General features: G+C 35.9%; 1 protein-coding gene across 2 annotated transcripts in view; it reads left to right on the plus strand.

The window, feature by feature from the left end:
• Positions 1 to 17,362, plus strand: part of cpt1a2b (carnitine palmitoyltransferase 1A2b) — a 56,501-nt gene that overhangs the window by 4,314 nt on the left and 34,825 nt on the right. Inside the window, exons 2-5 of one of the 2 annotated variants that reach the window (XM_057861464.1) lie at positions 7,636 to 7,898; positions 9,293 to 9,432; positions 16,234 to 16,411; positions 17,235 to 17,336. In XM_057861464.1, the coding sequence (XP_057717447.1) occupies positions 7,638 to 7,898; positions 9,293 to 9,432; positions 16,234 to 16,411; positions 17,235 to 17,336 (681 nt within the window). In that variant the 5' untranslated portion in view covers positions 7,636 to 7,637. The remainder of the gene's footprint in view (positions 1 to 7,635; positions 7,899 to 9,292; positions 9,433 to 16,233; positions 16,412 to 17,234; positions 17,337 to 17,362) is intronic. The other variant, XM_057861465.1, reaches the window with a different exon arrangement.

The raw sequence follows: 17,362 nt of genomic DNA on the forward strand, positions 1-17,362 counted from the left end.
ACGCACTTTAACAGTAACTTCATGCTATTACTTACAACACAGAAACGTATCAAACAAATGAAATATCTCCTGACTACTATCGATGGTGACAGATGTTCAATCCATTTGGACTGGGAGGACAGTCCGTGATTGAATTATTGCTGCAAGTCCCTCCCAGTCCAAATGAATTGAATGCCTATCACTGTAAGTGGCACTAAAACCTAACCATTCAATGCCAGAAATCCCAGTTCAAATGTATTTGACACCTGTCAATGGCAGTCAATGAATTAAGGAGAGTTTATGAACACAGAGGAAGCGCAAAACAAGTTTAACCCTTTTATAGGGTACTCATTAAACTCATTGGCTTCTATTGATGGCACTACATGTCCAATTCATCTTGACTGGGAGGGGTGAATTGTACGTTAACATGCAGCATTAATAACAAAATGATCTGGGTATTGAAATGGACAGCCGTCAGTCAAGGTTTTTCACCTATTTAGAACATTTGACGCATCATAAAGAGGCAGGTGCAACAAAGAAGGCTTAAGACAGTTGAACAGTTAGCGGTCTGAATTTGACAAGAACAGGACAGCATTCCTATTTCTAACCTTGAGAAACTCCTCTGAGCCCCCCAAATGTTTTCAGAAGAAGAGAGGATGCCTCACAGTGGTAAAAAAAAACATAAACCTTTCTTTTTTATTTTTTTAAAGATTTGTTGACACCTTGAAAATTTTAATCAACATACTTTTCTCTTAAAAAACATACATTTCTCAGGTTAATCTTTTATTCTGTCATCTATGATTTGTTCTAAATAAAATATTGAAATTTGTCATTTATGGTAATTGAGTGCCAATCTCAAATACTAAACAAAGTCATATGCTAACTAGGGGTGTCAAACGATTAAAATTTTTAATCGAGTTAATTACAGCTTAAAAATTAATTAATCGTAATTAATCACAATCGCAATTCAAACCATCTCTAAAGTATGCCATATTTTTCTGTAAATTATTGTTGGAATGGAAAGATAAGACGCAAGACGGATATATACATACAACATACTGTACATAAGTGCTGTATTTGTTTATTATAACAATAAATCCACAAATGGCATTATTAACATTCTTTCTGTTTAAGTGATCCATGCATAGTAAGACTTGTAGTTCACAAAAGATAAATGTTATAGTTACAAGTTATAGTAATTTTATATTAATACCTCTCTTCATATTTTCGTTTTAATAAAATTTGTACAATTTTCAATCAAAAGTAGAGTTAATATAATAATAAGAAGAATAAAAATAACAAGAATTGAGTGACCAAACTCTTGAGTAATGCCAGTTCACTTTGCATTGTTGTTTAGCTGTGTGAGAATAGGGCCTCATTACTACAGACTGAAATGCTTTTCTTTTTGTGAACATTATTTTTTTTGAGAGATAGCAATATTATTTTGTTGTGCTTTCACTAAATGATACTTCTGTTTGTTGTGAAGGAGTTGCAGAAGCGTATGCCAATAAACGGCGCACCCCAAAGAACGCCTGTGTCCACTCGCCTTTATAAAAGATATATCTCTGTGCATATCTTACCCAAAATACAACAAGAGACACATAATTGCCACTAAAAGAAAGCAAACTTACCGAAATATGTGTGGAGCACAAAGCAACAGCATAAACGTCTCACAATTACTAATTCTCCCACTATTAGAAGGAATAACATTAGTATGGAACGGCGCTGTGCTGCCCCCAAGCGGTCGGTGGCATTCTCTTCACTCTTAATGTCCATAAACGGCCTCATTGAAATCTGTTTGAGGCAATGCGAGATCGGCTCATTCAGTGCACGCGTTAATTGCGTCAAATATTTTAACGTGATTAATTTTAAAAATTAATTAACGCCCGTTAACGTGATAATTTTGACAGCCCTAATGCTAACTAAATTTTGCTGAATTTGACATAAGCCTTCCGATCTTACTAGCGTCACCATAGCTTCAGGAGGTCTTACCAACATCATAATTTTGATTCTGGATCTATTTATGTCATGCTATGACCTTTACTCTTCTGGTGACCTTATTGGCAGGGATCCAGGATGTTTGAGCTGTTCTCCTCAATACTAGTTAGGTAGCTTCTTGTAAGATTTAACCTGTTTTGCAACATTTCACAGAGTTTTATTAATGTACTATATTTTTGTTTTGTTTTGGAGTTGACTCAATAACTGTGGTAAATATTAGATATTAAATGTGTGAAAAACGTAACCATAGGTATCGTGACCAGAATAGCATATAATAAGCAAATAAAGTAGAGCAGATACAAATCATGGTCTTCATTCTTTCTTTTAGATGTACCAATATGCATTTACTCACACACATATTTGTGGGTAGTTAAATTACACAATAATTACTAAAATGCAGTCATAAATCTCTTGGGCTACGAACACATGAAAAGACACTCAAGGCATTCATACAGTTTGTCAAAGACCTTAAACCAACTTCTGAAGGTTTTTTGATACTAGATTGGGATGTGCCATTCTTTAAATTCCCTCATGGATGAATTTACTATCTGTCTACCTGTCTAAAGAATTTGACGAATTGTAAGGAATAAGGCTCAAGGCTCAAATTGTTGCCGATAGGGCTGCAACTAACGATTACTTTTATAATAGATTAATCTGACGATTAATTAATCAGATTAATGTGACTTCTTTCAATTACCTTTACAATGGCATACCGCACGCAGGCTATTTTTAAACCGTGACGTCGCATCGTAAAGCGGAAGTAAAGCCGAAGTGGGACATTATAGACCCGCCCTTGCATAGACACAACGTAATTTATGCTACTTTTCTCCGGTAATCTTTCAAAAACGAACATGCCGATCACGCTTTGCTTTTTTGGAACTTGTAGAAACGACTCTAGACATTACGACACATGAAGGATGTTTTCTTCATACATTTCCGGAACCCAAAAACTCGGGAGGAAAAAAATGTGAAGACCGAATCAACTTGCGCGGACTTTAACACCAGCTGGGTGAATCCATTCACATTTCATATGCAGTAAACATTATGTTGGGTGGGCATGGTCTTTCAGAGGACAAAGAGGTAAGCCATATTTTATATTTTTAACTTATTTTTTTTAGCGTAACGTTGTGCCGTACTGCTTCTGTCTGACAATGAATGACCTGAAAAGAATTACAATGGTATCTGACTGCCACTGTTACCGTTTCTGTTATATATATATTAAAAAAACAACTTTAGTAAGGGGAAAGTGTAACTAAATTATAGAATTAAGATGTGTTATCAATGAAAAAAATAAAAGTGTTTGTTGGCTGTCACTGAGTAGCATTTGCGATCGCTACACAAAGCTAACTAAATTACCCCCAAGAACGGTAAGAGACGTAGGACAACCAGAGGATATATGAGAAAGACAGGGCTGATGGTAAAGGATAGCTTGTTGAAACAGGAGAATGTCATTGTCAGTCACGTCGATAAAAAAGCTAAAGCTATGCTTAGGTCGGCTCATTTTTTTCGGCCTTCGACACTAAAGCCATCTCTTTAACTGAACATTTTTATGTCCTTCCACATCTTTGCCAGTCAATTTGGCACCAGGAACATCATTTTCGGAGAGAATTGGTAGGTTTAGCTCTGTAAACATCTCCTTCGTACACGATTTCCATTCATTTCCTATTAGGGACAAACAGTGGCTTGTCTCTACTTAGCAACAGTAGCTAATGTCATGAATATTAATTGGCGGAAGTGACGTGTTGCTTGCGGTACGCCATTGAACTTGAAGTTGTTCTAAACATGTTGTAAGTAACAATAAAGACTAAATGGCTATTTCCTTCAAAAAAAATTTGATTACAGCTTCCTGACTTAAAACAATACAGTTGTAGACTATAGTTAAGTGCATGCAACTTGTTAAAGTTTTTAATAAAGGTTCTAAGTATAAAACATAAAAAGAATTTCACATTAATCACACAAATTCACAAAATCAGACAAAAGTCCTGTTCATTCACATAAAAGAAGGGCTGCTGATTGACTTTTTTTTTCTTGTGGGAAAAGCGCTAATATAAATTGTATCAATGACTCATTTATTTTCTTTAAACAACAGAATCAAATAAGGAGGAGGCAGACTGTAATGAATCAAGTTCTCTTTTTCTAAGTGTTGTTCATAAAGACTTCCAATTTGAAGCCCACTCTCTTGTATGCCAATTTACAGTTTCAATGAGAGTTTGTGTTGAAAGGAAACTAAACTCTAAGCTGTTATAAGAATGGGTTTATGTGTGTGGTTTCTTTATAAAAAGAAATGAGACAATTTAAGTATTTAACAATCACTCAAGTGCTAATATGCTTCTCTAAAAACTCAATACAAACAGACACTTAAGACACTGATTAGCATAATCGCTAACTAGCTTAATGCTCCGTGCTAAGTAGTAATGTCTCATCAACAAAGAATGCAAACAATGCAACTGGCTTTATTTACTCACCTCTGGTGGAGACACACTGGCTCTAATAGCAAAAAAGACAATCTAGCTCTTGACACTTTGTAATATTATTGATTCAGCAATCCAACCTGAGTGTAGCAGTGAACTCTCTCTCTTGTGTTCTAATCACTCGCGTGCGCACGCAGCCTCACGTTGCACATAAACAAGGACCCGAACGGGACTGCTCATAGCTACCGGCAAAAATCGATTATCAAATTTGTTGGTAACTAATTATTTAATTGAGTGTAATGGCTTTGATTGATTAGTTGTAGCACCCTTAGTTGCCGATATTACCAGTTCATTTTCTTTGGTGATATGAATTTTGAAATATCTTAGTTAGGCTGCAGCGTACACATAATATGTACAAAAGTTTTAAAGAGAAATATGTCAACTTTGTCCTAAAACAATTATTTAGTCATATACAGTAAAAATTTAGTTTAAAAAAAAAAAAAAAAAGGTTGTTTTAGAGTTTTATTGGGGGCCAAAATCAAAGTGTATTTCTTTTTTTTTTTAAATCCATTTTAATCTTATGAATATTCTTTTTATGATCATTTTGTTTATTTAAAGTAAAAGAATAAGATGTGTGTTTGTGTCTGTATCTATATATACTAGTGCTGTCAAACGATTAAAAAATTTAATCTAGTTAATCATATGTCAATTGTGTGATTAATCATGATTACTCACATTTCCCTCGGGATAAATAAAGTTGCTCTTCAGGAAAAAAAATCAAGGAAAATACTATAATTGACTTAAAATTTGTTTTAAGATGAAATGTAGGATGTGTGAATGAATTAATAATAACCAAATAGAGTTTTAAAATTTTATTTAACAACTCAGCTCGTATAAAATAAAAAATAAAATAAAATGTCTGTATTAAACAGCAAAGAGTTTTAACAGATTAAAGTGCCTCAGACTAACAATGTGGCTCAAGTACCGTTTGGCATATTACCCAAAATTGACTCCCAATTTAAAAAGCAGACAAGCACAATACAGTAACAATAGCTAGTATTTAAAAAAAAAAGTGTAAACAGCTTGTGTGTTAAATTCAACATTTGAAAACAAATAAATGCAGCACTTGCAGTTTTACACTATATGGCCTGAAAGCTGTGTGCGATTAAAAAAAAAAAATTAAAAATAAAAAACAATTTTCACACACTTAACTGAAAAACATTACACTAAACTGTGTGTAAAGGTGTTTAGAAACACTGCTTAAGTTAGCCATACTCTTATTATTATTATTTTTTTAACCAACTTCTCAGGCAAACTAGCTTGTTGACATTTTCAGATAACAGAGCAGATCTTTTCTTTTGAACAATGTACCCTGTCAAAGAAAATAGTCTCTTGCAAGGAGGCAGGTGTGACCAGATACTTTTTTGCAAGGTGGGCTAGCTTACTGTGGGCACTATTGTGCGCAGACCACCACTGTAGTGGACATGAGTCCATGCTGGCACTGCCTTGTACCTGTCTAGTGGTATGTCATTGGTTGTTGTTGTTTGTTGTCATTGGATTTTCAAGGCCCTCGTCTTCGACTATGTTAATGGATCTACACTCTACAGTCTCTGGCTACCCATGTAGCGATAGCAGTAGTCAACCTACTTGGTTTCTTTTTGTTGGCAAGTCAGAGTCCGCACTCTGCCAGTGAAGCTTGATGACTGCGGCTTGTTCCTGCAGTGTTAGCGTCATTGCTAACACAAGCGAAGATGTGCCTTGTACTTTAGGCTTTTTTTTTCTGTACTTCAGGTGGTACTTTAGGCTGGTTGAGCTTCGATTGAAGGACAGTTCATCACAGCAGTATGTGCAAACAACTTTGGTTTTATCCAGGTTTCCATTAGGCATCTTTTTAAAACGGAATTTGGTCATCATCCTCACTCATCGTGGCTGGCTGCATTATGTCCTGCATTGCCGCGCGGAGAATGTAAACATCAGCATGTGGGACTACGGGAGGCAGTTGTGGCCAAACTTAGCGTGAGCGGTAAATTGCGTTATTTTTTTTTTTTAATGCGTTAATATTTCCAGATTAATCATGGTCGTTAACGCGTTATTGTTGACAGGCCTAATATATACAGTATATATAGTATATATATGTACAGTACACACTATATATTGGAGACTTCGCATCACACTTGTATACCAAATCTTATGGCTTACATGACCCTGACTTAATTATTTTGTTTTGGTAGCAACTTGATGCTTAAAAAAATTGTTTGTCACAATTGCAAAACTGGGTAATATTTTAATTGACAGTGGATTCATAAGACTCATGAGACCGTCATAATTATGACATGACACTGCCATGAGCATTCATGAATGCTTATGACTGATGTCATTTAAGTGTCATCCGGCAACTTTTGACACTTGAGCATTGATGAATGCTCATGAAGGTGTCATGTCTTAATCAGATGTCATTAGATGTCGCATATACCTGAACACTGTTTAAATCATGGGAATTAAACGTGTAGCCCTAATGTGTGAAAGCAATTTCCTGGATCGACTGACACGGAGATTTCGCTAACATTTAATGGGTTTTGTCTAGGTATTATGTCCGGAATGAGGCATGTGCGATAGCAGGTGTTAAATTCCTGGGTCACAGCACAAAAGGCCATGACGTAAATATCATGGCGGGCCGGTCGTCATTTCCTCTTTCTTCACAGTAAGACGAAAAGCGGTAAATAAACATCGCAAAAATCAACATGGCAAACTAGAAAAGGCAAAATTAAATTGAAAACATAACGAAATTGCCACTGGTTAGTAAAGTCAAGGAAGGGAGCTCATCGTCCATCTTTGGAAATGTGTGGTTTAAAAAGACGTAATGTCTTGGTTATAAAATCGGGTCAGCCCCCCCGCACAGAGAGCGCTGAGTCAGCAACACGGGACAAGTCCGCGAAAATGTCCAACCCGCATTATTCCAGGGATATCTCCCCATATCTTAAAGCCATGACACGATCAAATTCCGTGTCACCTTACATCGGAATTTACTGCAATATAAGTCTGAAAGGTGCTTAAGTGTCATAATTTGTCAGATTACACTTAAAGACATCGGTCAAAAGCATTCATTAATGCTAATGACAGTGTCATGTCATAATTAATTATGACTGTCTCATGACAGTCTTATGAACCCATTGTCAAATAAAGCGTTGCCCAAATCGGTACAAGAATGTATGTGATGAATTCATTACATTTTCTCATGTGTCCATAGCAATGGCTGAGGCTCACCAGGCTGTGGCATTTCAGTTCACCATAACACCAGAGGGCATCGATCTGCAGCTCTCTTATCAAGCCCTGAACCAAATCTACCTGTCAGGAGTACGATCGTGGAAAAAACGTGTCAGCCGCATAAGGGTGAGAGACAGAAAGCTCGAGATGTATCTGGTTGCCAGGCCTGCACCCTTGGGGCCTGCCACACACAGCCCAAAGAGTGTATTCAAATGTTGCTGTATACAGAATAATGTGGCTGTCAAGGTGAGGCCATTTGAAGTACCCTGATCAATATGGTGTCAAGCGCAGTGCAATTATTGTTATTTTTGCAATGCTGGACTCATGGGAAAGCTATTTGAAGAAAAAGATGTAAAATTTAGGCTAAGTTTTAAGGTCTAATGTTAGGGTAACAAAATGAGTATTCTCAACTGTGTATGTCCTGCCAGGTGGTAAATGTTGATGGTTGACTTTTCAGGTATGATGGTTAGTATGCCATACCATATGTTTGTATTAAAGTGTTTGTGATCCGTGTTATGTAATACACTCACGTTTGCTTATACAGTAGAGTAATGTATTTTCTATATCAATCAGTTTTGTAATTTTGAGGTTTTAATTGCAGATGATTAAAAAAAATATATATATATTCGATTTCCCCCCCGCCCCCGCCAAAACGGAAAGTTAGCAAGCAATTATTAGATAGATCATTCCACGAGAAAGATTGTGTTTCTTATCTTTGTGAAGTTATTACTTTGGGGAGCAAAAAAGATAATTAAGACAGAGAAGTTTTGCATTTTTTCCCCACATTGCTTTTGTTCCACATAAAATTTTTTTTTTTAAAAATCCCACCCTTTATATGATAAGTGACTATTTGGCGTAACCATCATTTGTTCGATCTGTTTCCTTAGTTTCAGTGTTGTAAGTGGGAATTTGACTAATCAGTGAGCTAAAAAGAGCTCATTTTTAACACCACTCTGATTTGTCTAGCACCGTCTCTATATAGGGGTATTAAAAAAAAAAAGAACAATGAACAGAAGTAACGTAAATAAAGTCCAAAACTTTGGTTTCAAAATATATAATAATAATAATAATAATACATTTTATTTATAGCACACTTTACATTTGAAAAACAAATCTCAAAGTGCACATTGCCAAAAAAAGAATAAAGAGACTAAGAATTAAAGAGTAAAAGCAAAACAGACAGAAGCACAGATAAAATCAAATACCAATCAGATGAAAATGTCAGCACCCAAATACATAGTAATGACTCCACAAAGAAACAAACTATTTCTTAAGGAATAATCTATTGAATGACTTGTTGCTAGATTTCCTTTTGGGCAAAAAAAGCATTACAATAATTATTTTTTGGGAATTAGCTGTAGTACTAAACTTGAATTAATTAAAATTTGATATATTGTCCAGGCCTAGACCTCCACCTATATTTATCCATGTAAAACGTGCAAAATATTAGGGACAAATCCCACTATTATTTTCGACTGAACAATGCTGTATTAATATCTGACTGAGATTGAGTCTTTATTTTTATAGGCGAGATTGGTCTTCCTTACGTAAAATGTGTTTTGCGATAACTTGGAAAACTGCTTTTACATTTGATTTCTCCAAAAGAATAGGCTTCACTTTTTAAATGTTGTTTATCACAGAACCGGGTGATCAAGGGAATGTATCCAGCCAGCCCTTCATCCTGGCTGTTTGTCGTCATTGCCATCTTAGCCACCATGTACATGCGGTCTGATCCTAGCATGGGCCTAATTGCCAAGATACAGCAACACCTTCCCCTCAGGTAGATAAACACACGGTCTTTGAACATGTTTATTTTTCTCTGGCTGCTTGCATATATATACCGTATTTTTCGTACTATACGTCACACCTGAGTATAAGTCGCACCAGCCAAAAAATGTGCAATGAAAAGGAAAAAAACATATACAGTATAAGACGCACTGGAGTATAAGTCTCATTTTTGGGGGGAAATTTATTTGACAGAATCCAGCACCAAGAACAGACATGTCATCTTGAAAGGCAATTTAAAATACAATAGAGAACAACTGGCTGAATAGGTGTACGGTATGCTAACATTACATAAAGCTAGAAGTTAGATCGGGCCTAAAAAATCCAGCCCGAACCGACCGCTGGTATTAAAGCCGAAGCAGCCTGAGCCCGATCAGTTAACTTGATTTGCTTGCCAAGCCCAAAAAACCCCGAAATTTTATGTTTTATTTGCAGGCACGAGCCCGAAAAAAATGAAATTCAATGTTTTATTTGTGAGGACTCAGGAGAAGGAGGAAATGTGGGGATGCGATGCGTGGTTGCGTTTTGTGTGATCATGTTTGTGACGATGCCGGTGCATATATGGCATAATAATAACAAATTAAAGCCTGTCTTTTGTAACAAATTATCCCAGTTAAACAAGACTGTTAGATGGATATTCAATAAACATTTATATCTTTAATATTTGTATGTCTGTTCTAGGGCTGCAGCTATCGAATATTTTAGTAATCGAGTAATCGACTGAAAATTCTATCGATTAATCGAGTAATCGGATAAAACATTTTTTTAAGGTAAAGAGCAATTATAAATATACATGAGGAAAAAAAGACATTTAATCCAATATTGAACCATTTTCAGTCAATCAATGTCATTATTTTCGATGTACATTGTTGAAAACAGCCAACAATTGCATCTCAGATGTGACTAGAAAAAAAAATTCACTGCTTTCACTCAAAAAACTTCTAGATCTTATTAAAAAAAACTTCTAACTTCTAAACTTCTAGATCTTATTAAAAAAAAACATATTTCTTACCTAAAAATGTAATTATAACTTGATAACACACATCACTTGAAAGGTATGTGTTTTTCCCATGTGTTTCAATATAATTTCCATTTGTGTCAAGCTATTTTTAAGTTCTAGTTAAGTTTTAAGTTAATCTAAATTGTAAGTACTGATAGGATTTTGAGTTTTTTCAGTGTTCAAAACAAATGTATGATACCTGTATTGGAGCACATTAGGGACCAGTGCTACTTGGTGTTTTATTCAGCAATGACTACGGAGCCAAAACTGACAGTTAGCTTTATTATGTTTTAATTTTACACCTTCATCACTCTACGGCGTTGTGTTTTTACAGATTATATAAAACCTGTATGTAAGACACGTTAGCCACGCATCGACAGTGGTCATAATCAACCTAGCCCTACGAAGAGCTAACGTTACGTGACCGAGTAACAGTAACGTTGTATTTATTAGCGATGAGAAGTACACTGCTTAAAGATGGCGGCTGTTTACTAACGCTGCCCAGACGCGGCCGAGTCTGTCATTTCGCATCTAGTCCTAAATGCATGCGATATCTATGAGACGCTTCGGACACTACCTGCTACCAAACTAGCTTTATGCGGGCGTAGTCTTTAGCAACGTCGGCATGGTTTGTAGCGGCTGTTGGCTGCAGTAAGTTTTTTTTTTTTTTTTTTTTTTTAATTGCTTCTACCTCTACGCATGTGACGTCAGCGCATTGTCCCGCATTAAAAGTAGTCCGGGCAAAACGTGATGCTTAGAGCTGGCAAAATTAAACGATTCCGCGAGGTGAATAAAATTACTCGGATCAGTTTTTAAACTCCAGTTACTCGAGTTGCTCGAGTATTCGTTTCAGCTCTAGTCTGTTCTAACAGATGAATAGTGGATTTGACATTTTTTTCTCAATGTTTAAATAGTCTACATATTTTTATGATCATTATAAATGCATTTACACAACGAAATAACACTGGAAAAGTTTGTTAAATATATTAAATACTCCTACCGCAGTATTTTGCTTTTCAATTCCCCTGTCTTTAGTTTTTTTTTCAGTCCTAGAGCTTCTCCATATCGAAAAGGAAATACCAGGATGCTCGCGGAGGGGAAGACTGAAAAGAGAGTGGGGCCACTGTGTTCACGTGCGCAGGCATGCACAGAGCCTTCGCTGTTTTATCCAAATTATTTATTTTATTTAACATCCATACATTGTTTAGTTTAAATATATGAATATATACTTATTAAAAATAGTTAGCGAGAGAAGTCTGCCCGACCCGGCTGTAAAAAAATCACACATAAGTCACTCCAGAGTATAAGACGCACCCTCTGCCAAACTATGAAAAAAACTGCGACTCATAGTCCGAAAAATACGGTATATTTCTATTCATGAAGCTTTTTGTCAAGCCTTGCATTTTGCCAATGTATTACCAGTACTTGTGATAATCTTCTAGTCTTCCATGTCAAGATGACACATTGTTAAATACCATGGTGTCATACCTTGCATTCAGCTACAAAAAATGGAAGTGGCTAATCTGCAAACACTTGAATTCCTTGCACATTTAGCTGATGAGTCACAAGTGAGCGCTGGGTGTGCTGCCAACACATGCACTCTGACCTACATCCCAAACATCATCTTGACTGTCACTCAATGTTAGAGTCATTGTTTTCACGCTCTCTCTCACACACACACACACACACACACACGCACACACACACACACACACACACACACACACACACACACACACACACACACACACACACACACACACACACACACACACACACACACACAAAACACCATTGTAATTTGATCGTATCGAATAGTAAACAAGAAGAAAGTGGCATGCATAATTACTGTACAGTGGTGCATTTGGTACTCACTGTTTATATTAACCCACTGTAGAAAAAAAAACTTTCACAGTTATGTTTATGATAAGTATTTTTTCCAGAGGGATATATTTTTTTATAATGAGAAATTAAATTTAATAGGAAGCAAGAGCATTTATAGCTTTTACTGGGAACTTAAATTTAATAGGAAGCAAGGGCATTTGTAGTTTTTACTGGAAACTCATCGGATACTTCACGTAGATCTCAACAACTGAAGCAAAAGCTTAAAAATTCACCTTTACAAAGACTACTAGTAAATGCTGCATATAGAAACCCTGCTTTTTGAGAAGAAGACTGTGGCAACTTGTAACTATCTATAAATGCCACAAGATGGCAGCAAAGCACAAGACTTATTTTCATTTTAATTTATGAATTTATTTATTGAATGTACAGTGGTCTGTGTCACCACAAAGAATAATCGTTAAAGCAGTAAAGCTATGGAGGTAGATTTGTGTCTTTATTATTCAATCAAAAAAAAAGTTGCTTCGATCAAATAAAAAGTTGCTTCAATCAAAATATATACTTTCAATCGAAGAAAACGTCACTTCAATAAAAAAAAAATGTGTTTGAATGCAAAAATAAATTTGAAACTCAAAAAAATATATTTGAAAACTATTTTTCTTTGATTGAATTTGATTTTTTTGATCAAAGTCAAGTTTTTTTTAATTGAAACACCATTTTTGATTGAAGTCATGTAATTTTCCGTTTGGACCACATTTTGGCTAGGACATTTGTGTCTTTATTATTCAATCAAAAAATAAATTGCTTCAAACAAAAAAATGTATATTTTCAAAAGAAAAATCACTTCAATCAAATTTTTTTTAAAAAATCAATCGTAGAAAAAAAGGTTTGAATGTGAAAAAATATTTGAGACTCAGAAATTCGCATTTGAACACTTTATTTTTCATTCAAACTGTTTTCTTTGATTGAAGCAATCCTTTTTGTGTTTGAGCCATATTAGGGGTAGGACATTTGTGTCAAAATCATTCAATCGCAATAAAAGTTGCTTTAATCAAAAAACTATTTTTAATCAAAGAAAAAAATCATTTGCAAAAACTTTTTTTTTAAATATATTTGTTATTTGAAATATATATTTTTTTTATTGAAGTGTCACTTTTTTTGAAAAGCAAAAAGTTTTAAACTTATTTTTTTCAAAGTGGAAAAAGTTTTGAACACACTTTTTTTTTTTGAAGTGGAAAAAGTTTTGAAGGCACTTTTTTTCGATTGAATCATTTTGACACAAAGATTCTCCTTCAACGCTAGTTCCGGTGTGTTTGATTGGCAGGTAGCTGAGCCAATGACATAAAAGTATGAAGCAAGCATAATGGCCACCAGGGCTCCATCCAGCCATCGGAGTCTGTCGGAGTCTAAGCCGAATATAGGGCACCGGTACGGGCGTGTGATATCGGCATTTCACCGGAGTACGGTGCCCTGTTGCTTAATGTGATTTAACACGGCGAACTTCACCCGCTGCCCTGACGTGACGGTTGGCAATTGGTTCCAACCGGAGTGTCCGCGACGCGCCGGTACGGGAGTGGTCGGCGAGTGGCCCGACACTAGCCTGCCCAGTAAGCGAGTGGACTACCGGCGAGTCGCCGGCGTCCACGCCGGTGTTCTGTCAAAATTTGCTCCCTTATAAAATTTTGCTCCCTTATAAAATTTTGCTCCCAAAGCTTTTGTGGCGCTGAAAACCCCCTCTTTTACATTCAATTGGACTCTCAATGTTATCCAAAGTGCTAACTAAACTAGATACATCATAAACATACATGTGCAACACGAAAATGGCTTAAATTAATACTTAACGACGCGGCAAAGTTATTAGCAGTGAGAGCGCAGAGTGCAGTTACTGTGTGCAGCTAACATGGTAGGATGTGTCTGAGAACTTTTGTACATGTCTTTACATGATGAAAATTAAGTAAATATTCCTTTCTTTATGAAAGTTTGTAGTGTTTACTTTGGAATCGCCGCATTCGCGGCCATTTTTAATGTTACGCGCATGCGCAAAACCCGCAAGGTAGCAATTTTTGATGGGTTGCAAATTTTGTCAGAACACCGGCAGCCCCATCGCTTCAGCTTTGAATGAGTGCCGTGTCATTCGCGGGGCGTCCACTCGACAGCCGGCCTCCGCGCCTGGGGGGTGATATCGGGGTCCGACCAGTGTGCCACGACAGGGCACCGTACCGTTGCGGGTACTCCGGTGAAATGCCGATGTCACACGCCCGTACCGGTGCCCTATATTCGGCTTAGACTCCAACAGACTCTGATGGCTGGATGGAGCCCTGGTGGCCATTATGCTTGCTACATACTTTTATGTCATTGGCTCAGCTACCTGCCAATCAAACACACCGGAACTAGCGTTGAAGGAGAATCTTTGTGTCAAAATGATTCAATCGAAAAAAAGTGCCTTCAAAACTTTTTCCACTTCAAAAAAAAAAAAAACGTGTGTTCAAAACTTTTTCCACTTTGAAAAAAATAAGTTTAAAACTTTTTGCTTTTCAAAAAAAGTGACACTTCAATAAAAAAAATATATATATATTTCAAATAAAAAATATATATAAAAAAAGTTTTTGCAAATGATTTTTTTCTTTGATTAAAAATAGTTTTTTGATTAAAGCAACTTTTATTGCGATTGAATGATTTTGACACAAATGTCCTACCCCTAATATGGCTCAAACACAAAAAGGATTGCTTCAATCAAAGAAAAGTTTGAATGAAAAATAAAGTGTTCAAATGTGAATTTCTGAGTCTCAAATATTTTTTCACATTCAAACCTTTTTTTCTACAATTGATTTTTTTTTAAAAAATTGATTGAAGTGATTTTTCTTTTGAAAATATATATTTTTTTGTTTGAAGCAATTTATTTTTTGATTGAATAATAAGACACAAATGTCCTAGCCAAAATGTGGTCCAAACGGAAAATTACATGACTTCAATCAAAAATGGTGTTTCAATTAAAAAAAACTTGACTTTGATCAAAAAAATCAAATTCAATCAAAGAAAAATAGTTTTCAAATATATTTTTTTGAGTTTCAAATTTATTTTTGTATTCAAACACATTTTTTTTTGATTGAAGTGACGTTTTCTTCGATTGAAAGTATATATTTTGATTGAAGCAACTTTTTTTTTGATTGAATAATAAAGACACAAATCTACCTCCATATAAAGCACAATGGATTAAAATGTATCCAATCATGAACTCACACAAAATTCATCAATGGTATTTGGGTACATAGTAATCTAATTAAAAATAACACTGATAAGAGATGATCACACAAGCAATCATGCACACTAGAACGTTAGACAAAATTCTCCTTGCTCTACATTCTTTTGCTGTATAGTAATAACCTACATTCTCGCAGCTATTACCAGCTGTCGGAAACAAAAACGACCTTTCAGTTTCACTTTGATTGTCGCCTAGTTTAAAAAAACGAGCTTTCAGTTTTACTTTTATTGTCGCCTATTTTACACCTCCGTGATGAGGTGTTCCAGGCATGTTTGCTAATGGAGTAGGCCACAGGAATGTCCCATAATATAATGGTCTAATTGTTTCTCTTGGCTGACTTGGCTTCAGCTTCCTTGTTACAATGGAAGGAAGTGACTGGTAAGAGTTTTTTTTTTTTTTTTTTAATTCAATGAATGAATTTTTAAAAACATTTTCATCAATGTGTTTCTTGTACTTGGGGGAGAAAAAAGGGGTTGTTCGGATTGTTCAAAGTGCAATTGACACATTTGCTGCCATGATTTGATGTGTACTAGTGACATTCTCATTTCTATTCACAGCAAAAGGATGAAAAGACTCACATGACTGAATGTTTATCATTGTAAATGGCACTGAAAGAGTTCGTACAACACGACATAATTAAACAAAAAATTGATTGGCTTTCTGTTTTTTTACTTCCATGCCTATCCCTCCAGCCTCCATGTGTCTCTCAGCGCTCAGGGCCAGACAATGCTTTCTGCGTTGGTTTTCAGCACACTTTTGTGGCTGTCCCTCATCCTGGCTCTAAGGTTTTGCCTTAAGCTGCTTCTCTCCTACCACCAGTGGATGTTTGAGCAGCATGGTCGAGTTTCCAACACTACCAAAGTATGGGTGGTAAGTAAAGTGCCAATAACCGATATTGTCCGCTGATTGTATCTAGAGTCATTTAGCCACATTAGCCAAGCTAGCATTTAGCCATGGACATTTGAAGTCATTAATTTGAGCATATAAGTGCACTTGCTGGATATTGTAATTCTTTCTCGATATAATTTTTACACTTGTAATGTCTGTCACTCTTTGCCACAATAATGTGGGAAGGAGTGGATTTGTAATGGCATTCACGTTCACTGTTTAGTAATTGTTTTGCGGTTGCTACGTGGCTTCATTACTCTTTCTTTGTGAGTGAATTTAGTCGGATGATACCTGTTTAGTAAAAGCTCCCATTTGGTTCACATTCATACTGTCCCAACATTAAAAGGTATTGAGATGATAAAACAAAGACTTAGAGACCTGATATACAGTATTTTAGTAGTTCTCATCTCCAGAATATTAATTTTTCAATTTCCTTAAAGCTTGTAATTCCCTTTTTGTGAAGGAAAAATACCACAGCATTTTAATTTCTGGTAAGGGAAATTAGAATTTGGTAGTTTGGAATGACAGGTTTTTAAGGTTTCCGTAATTTTTTTAACAGAGCGAGAGTTTTATGTAATGCTCGATGTTTTACAATAAAATAAGATTGATTGGAATGTTAAATTATGAAAAAAAAAAATCAGGATCGACCAAAAATCGACTGGTGAGGCCTTTCTAATACCGTTGATTGGACAAAAAATTGTGAACGCTGCGCCTCTAGTGTTAAGCTATCCATGATTTGGTATTACAGGGAACACAATTGGAAGCTGTGCAGTGCTTAATCTGTCCTGTTGTTTTTTTTCCCCAGACACTACTGAGGCTTTTATCTAGCAGAAAGCCGCTACTGTACAGCTATCAAACGTCGCTACCTCATCTCCCTGTTCCTGCTATAAAGGACACTTTGAGCAGGGTGTGTTCACAATACAGTAGCACATC

This window comes from Corythoichthys intestinalis, chromosome 16 (genome assembly GCF_030265065.1).
Source record: "Corythoichthys intestinalis isolate RoL2023-P3 chromosome 16, ASM3026506v1, whole genome shotgun sequence".
NCBI lineage: Eukaryota > Metazoa > Chordata > Actinopteri > Syngnathiformes > Syngnathidae > Corythoichthys > Corythoichthys intestinalis.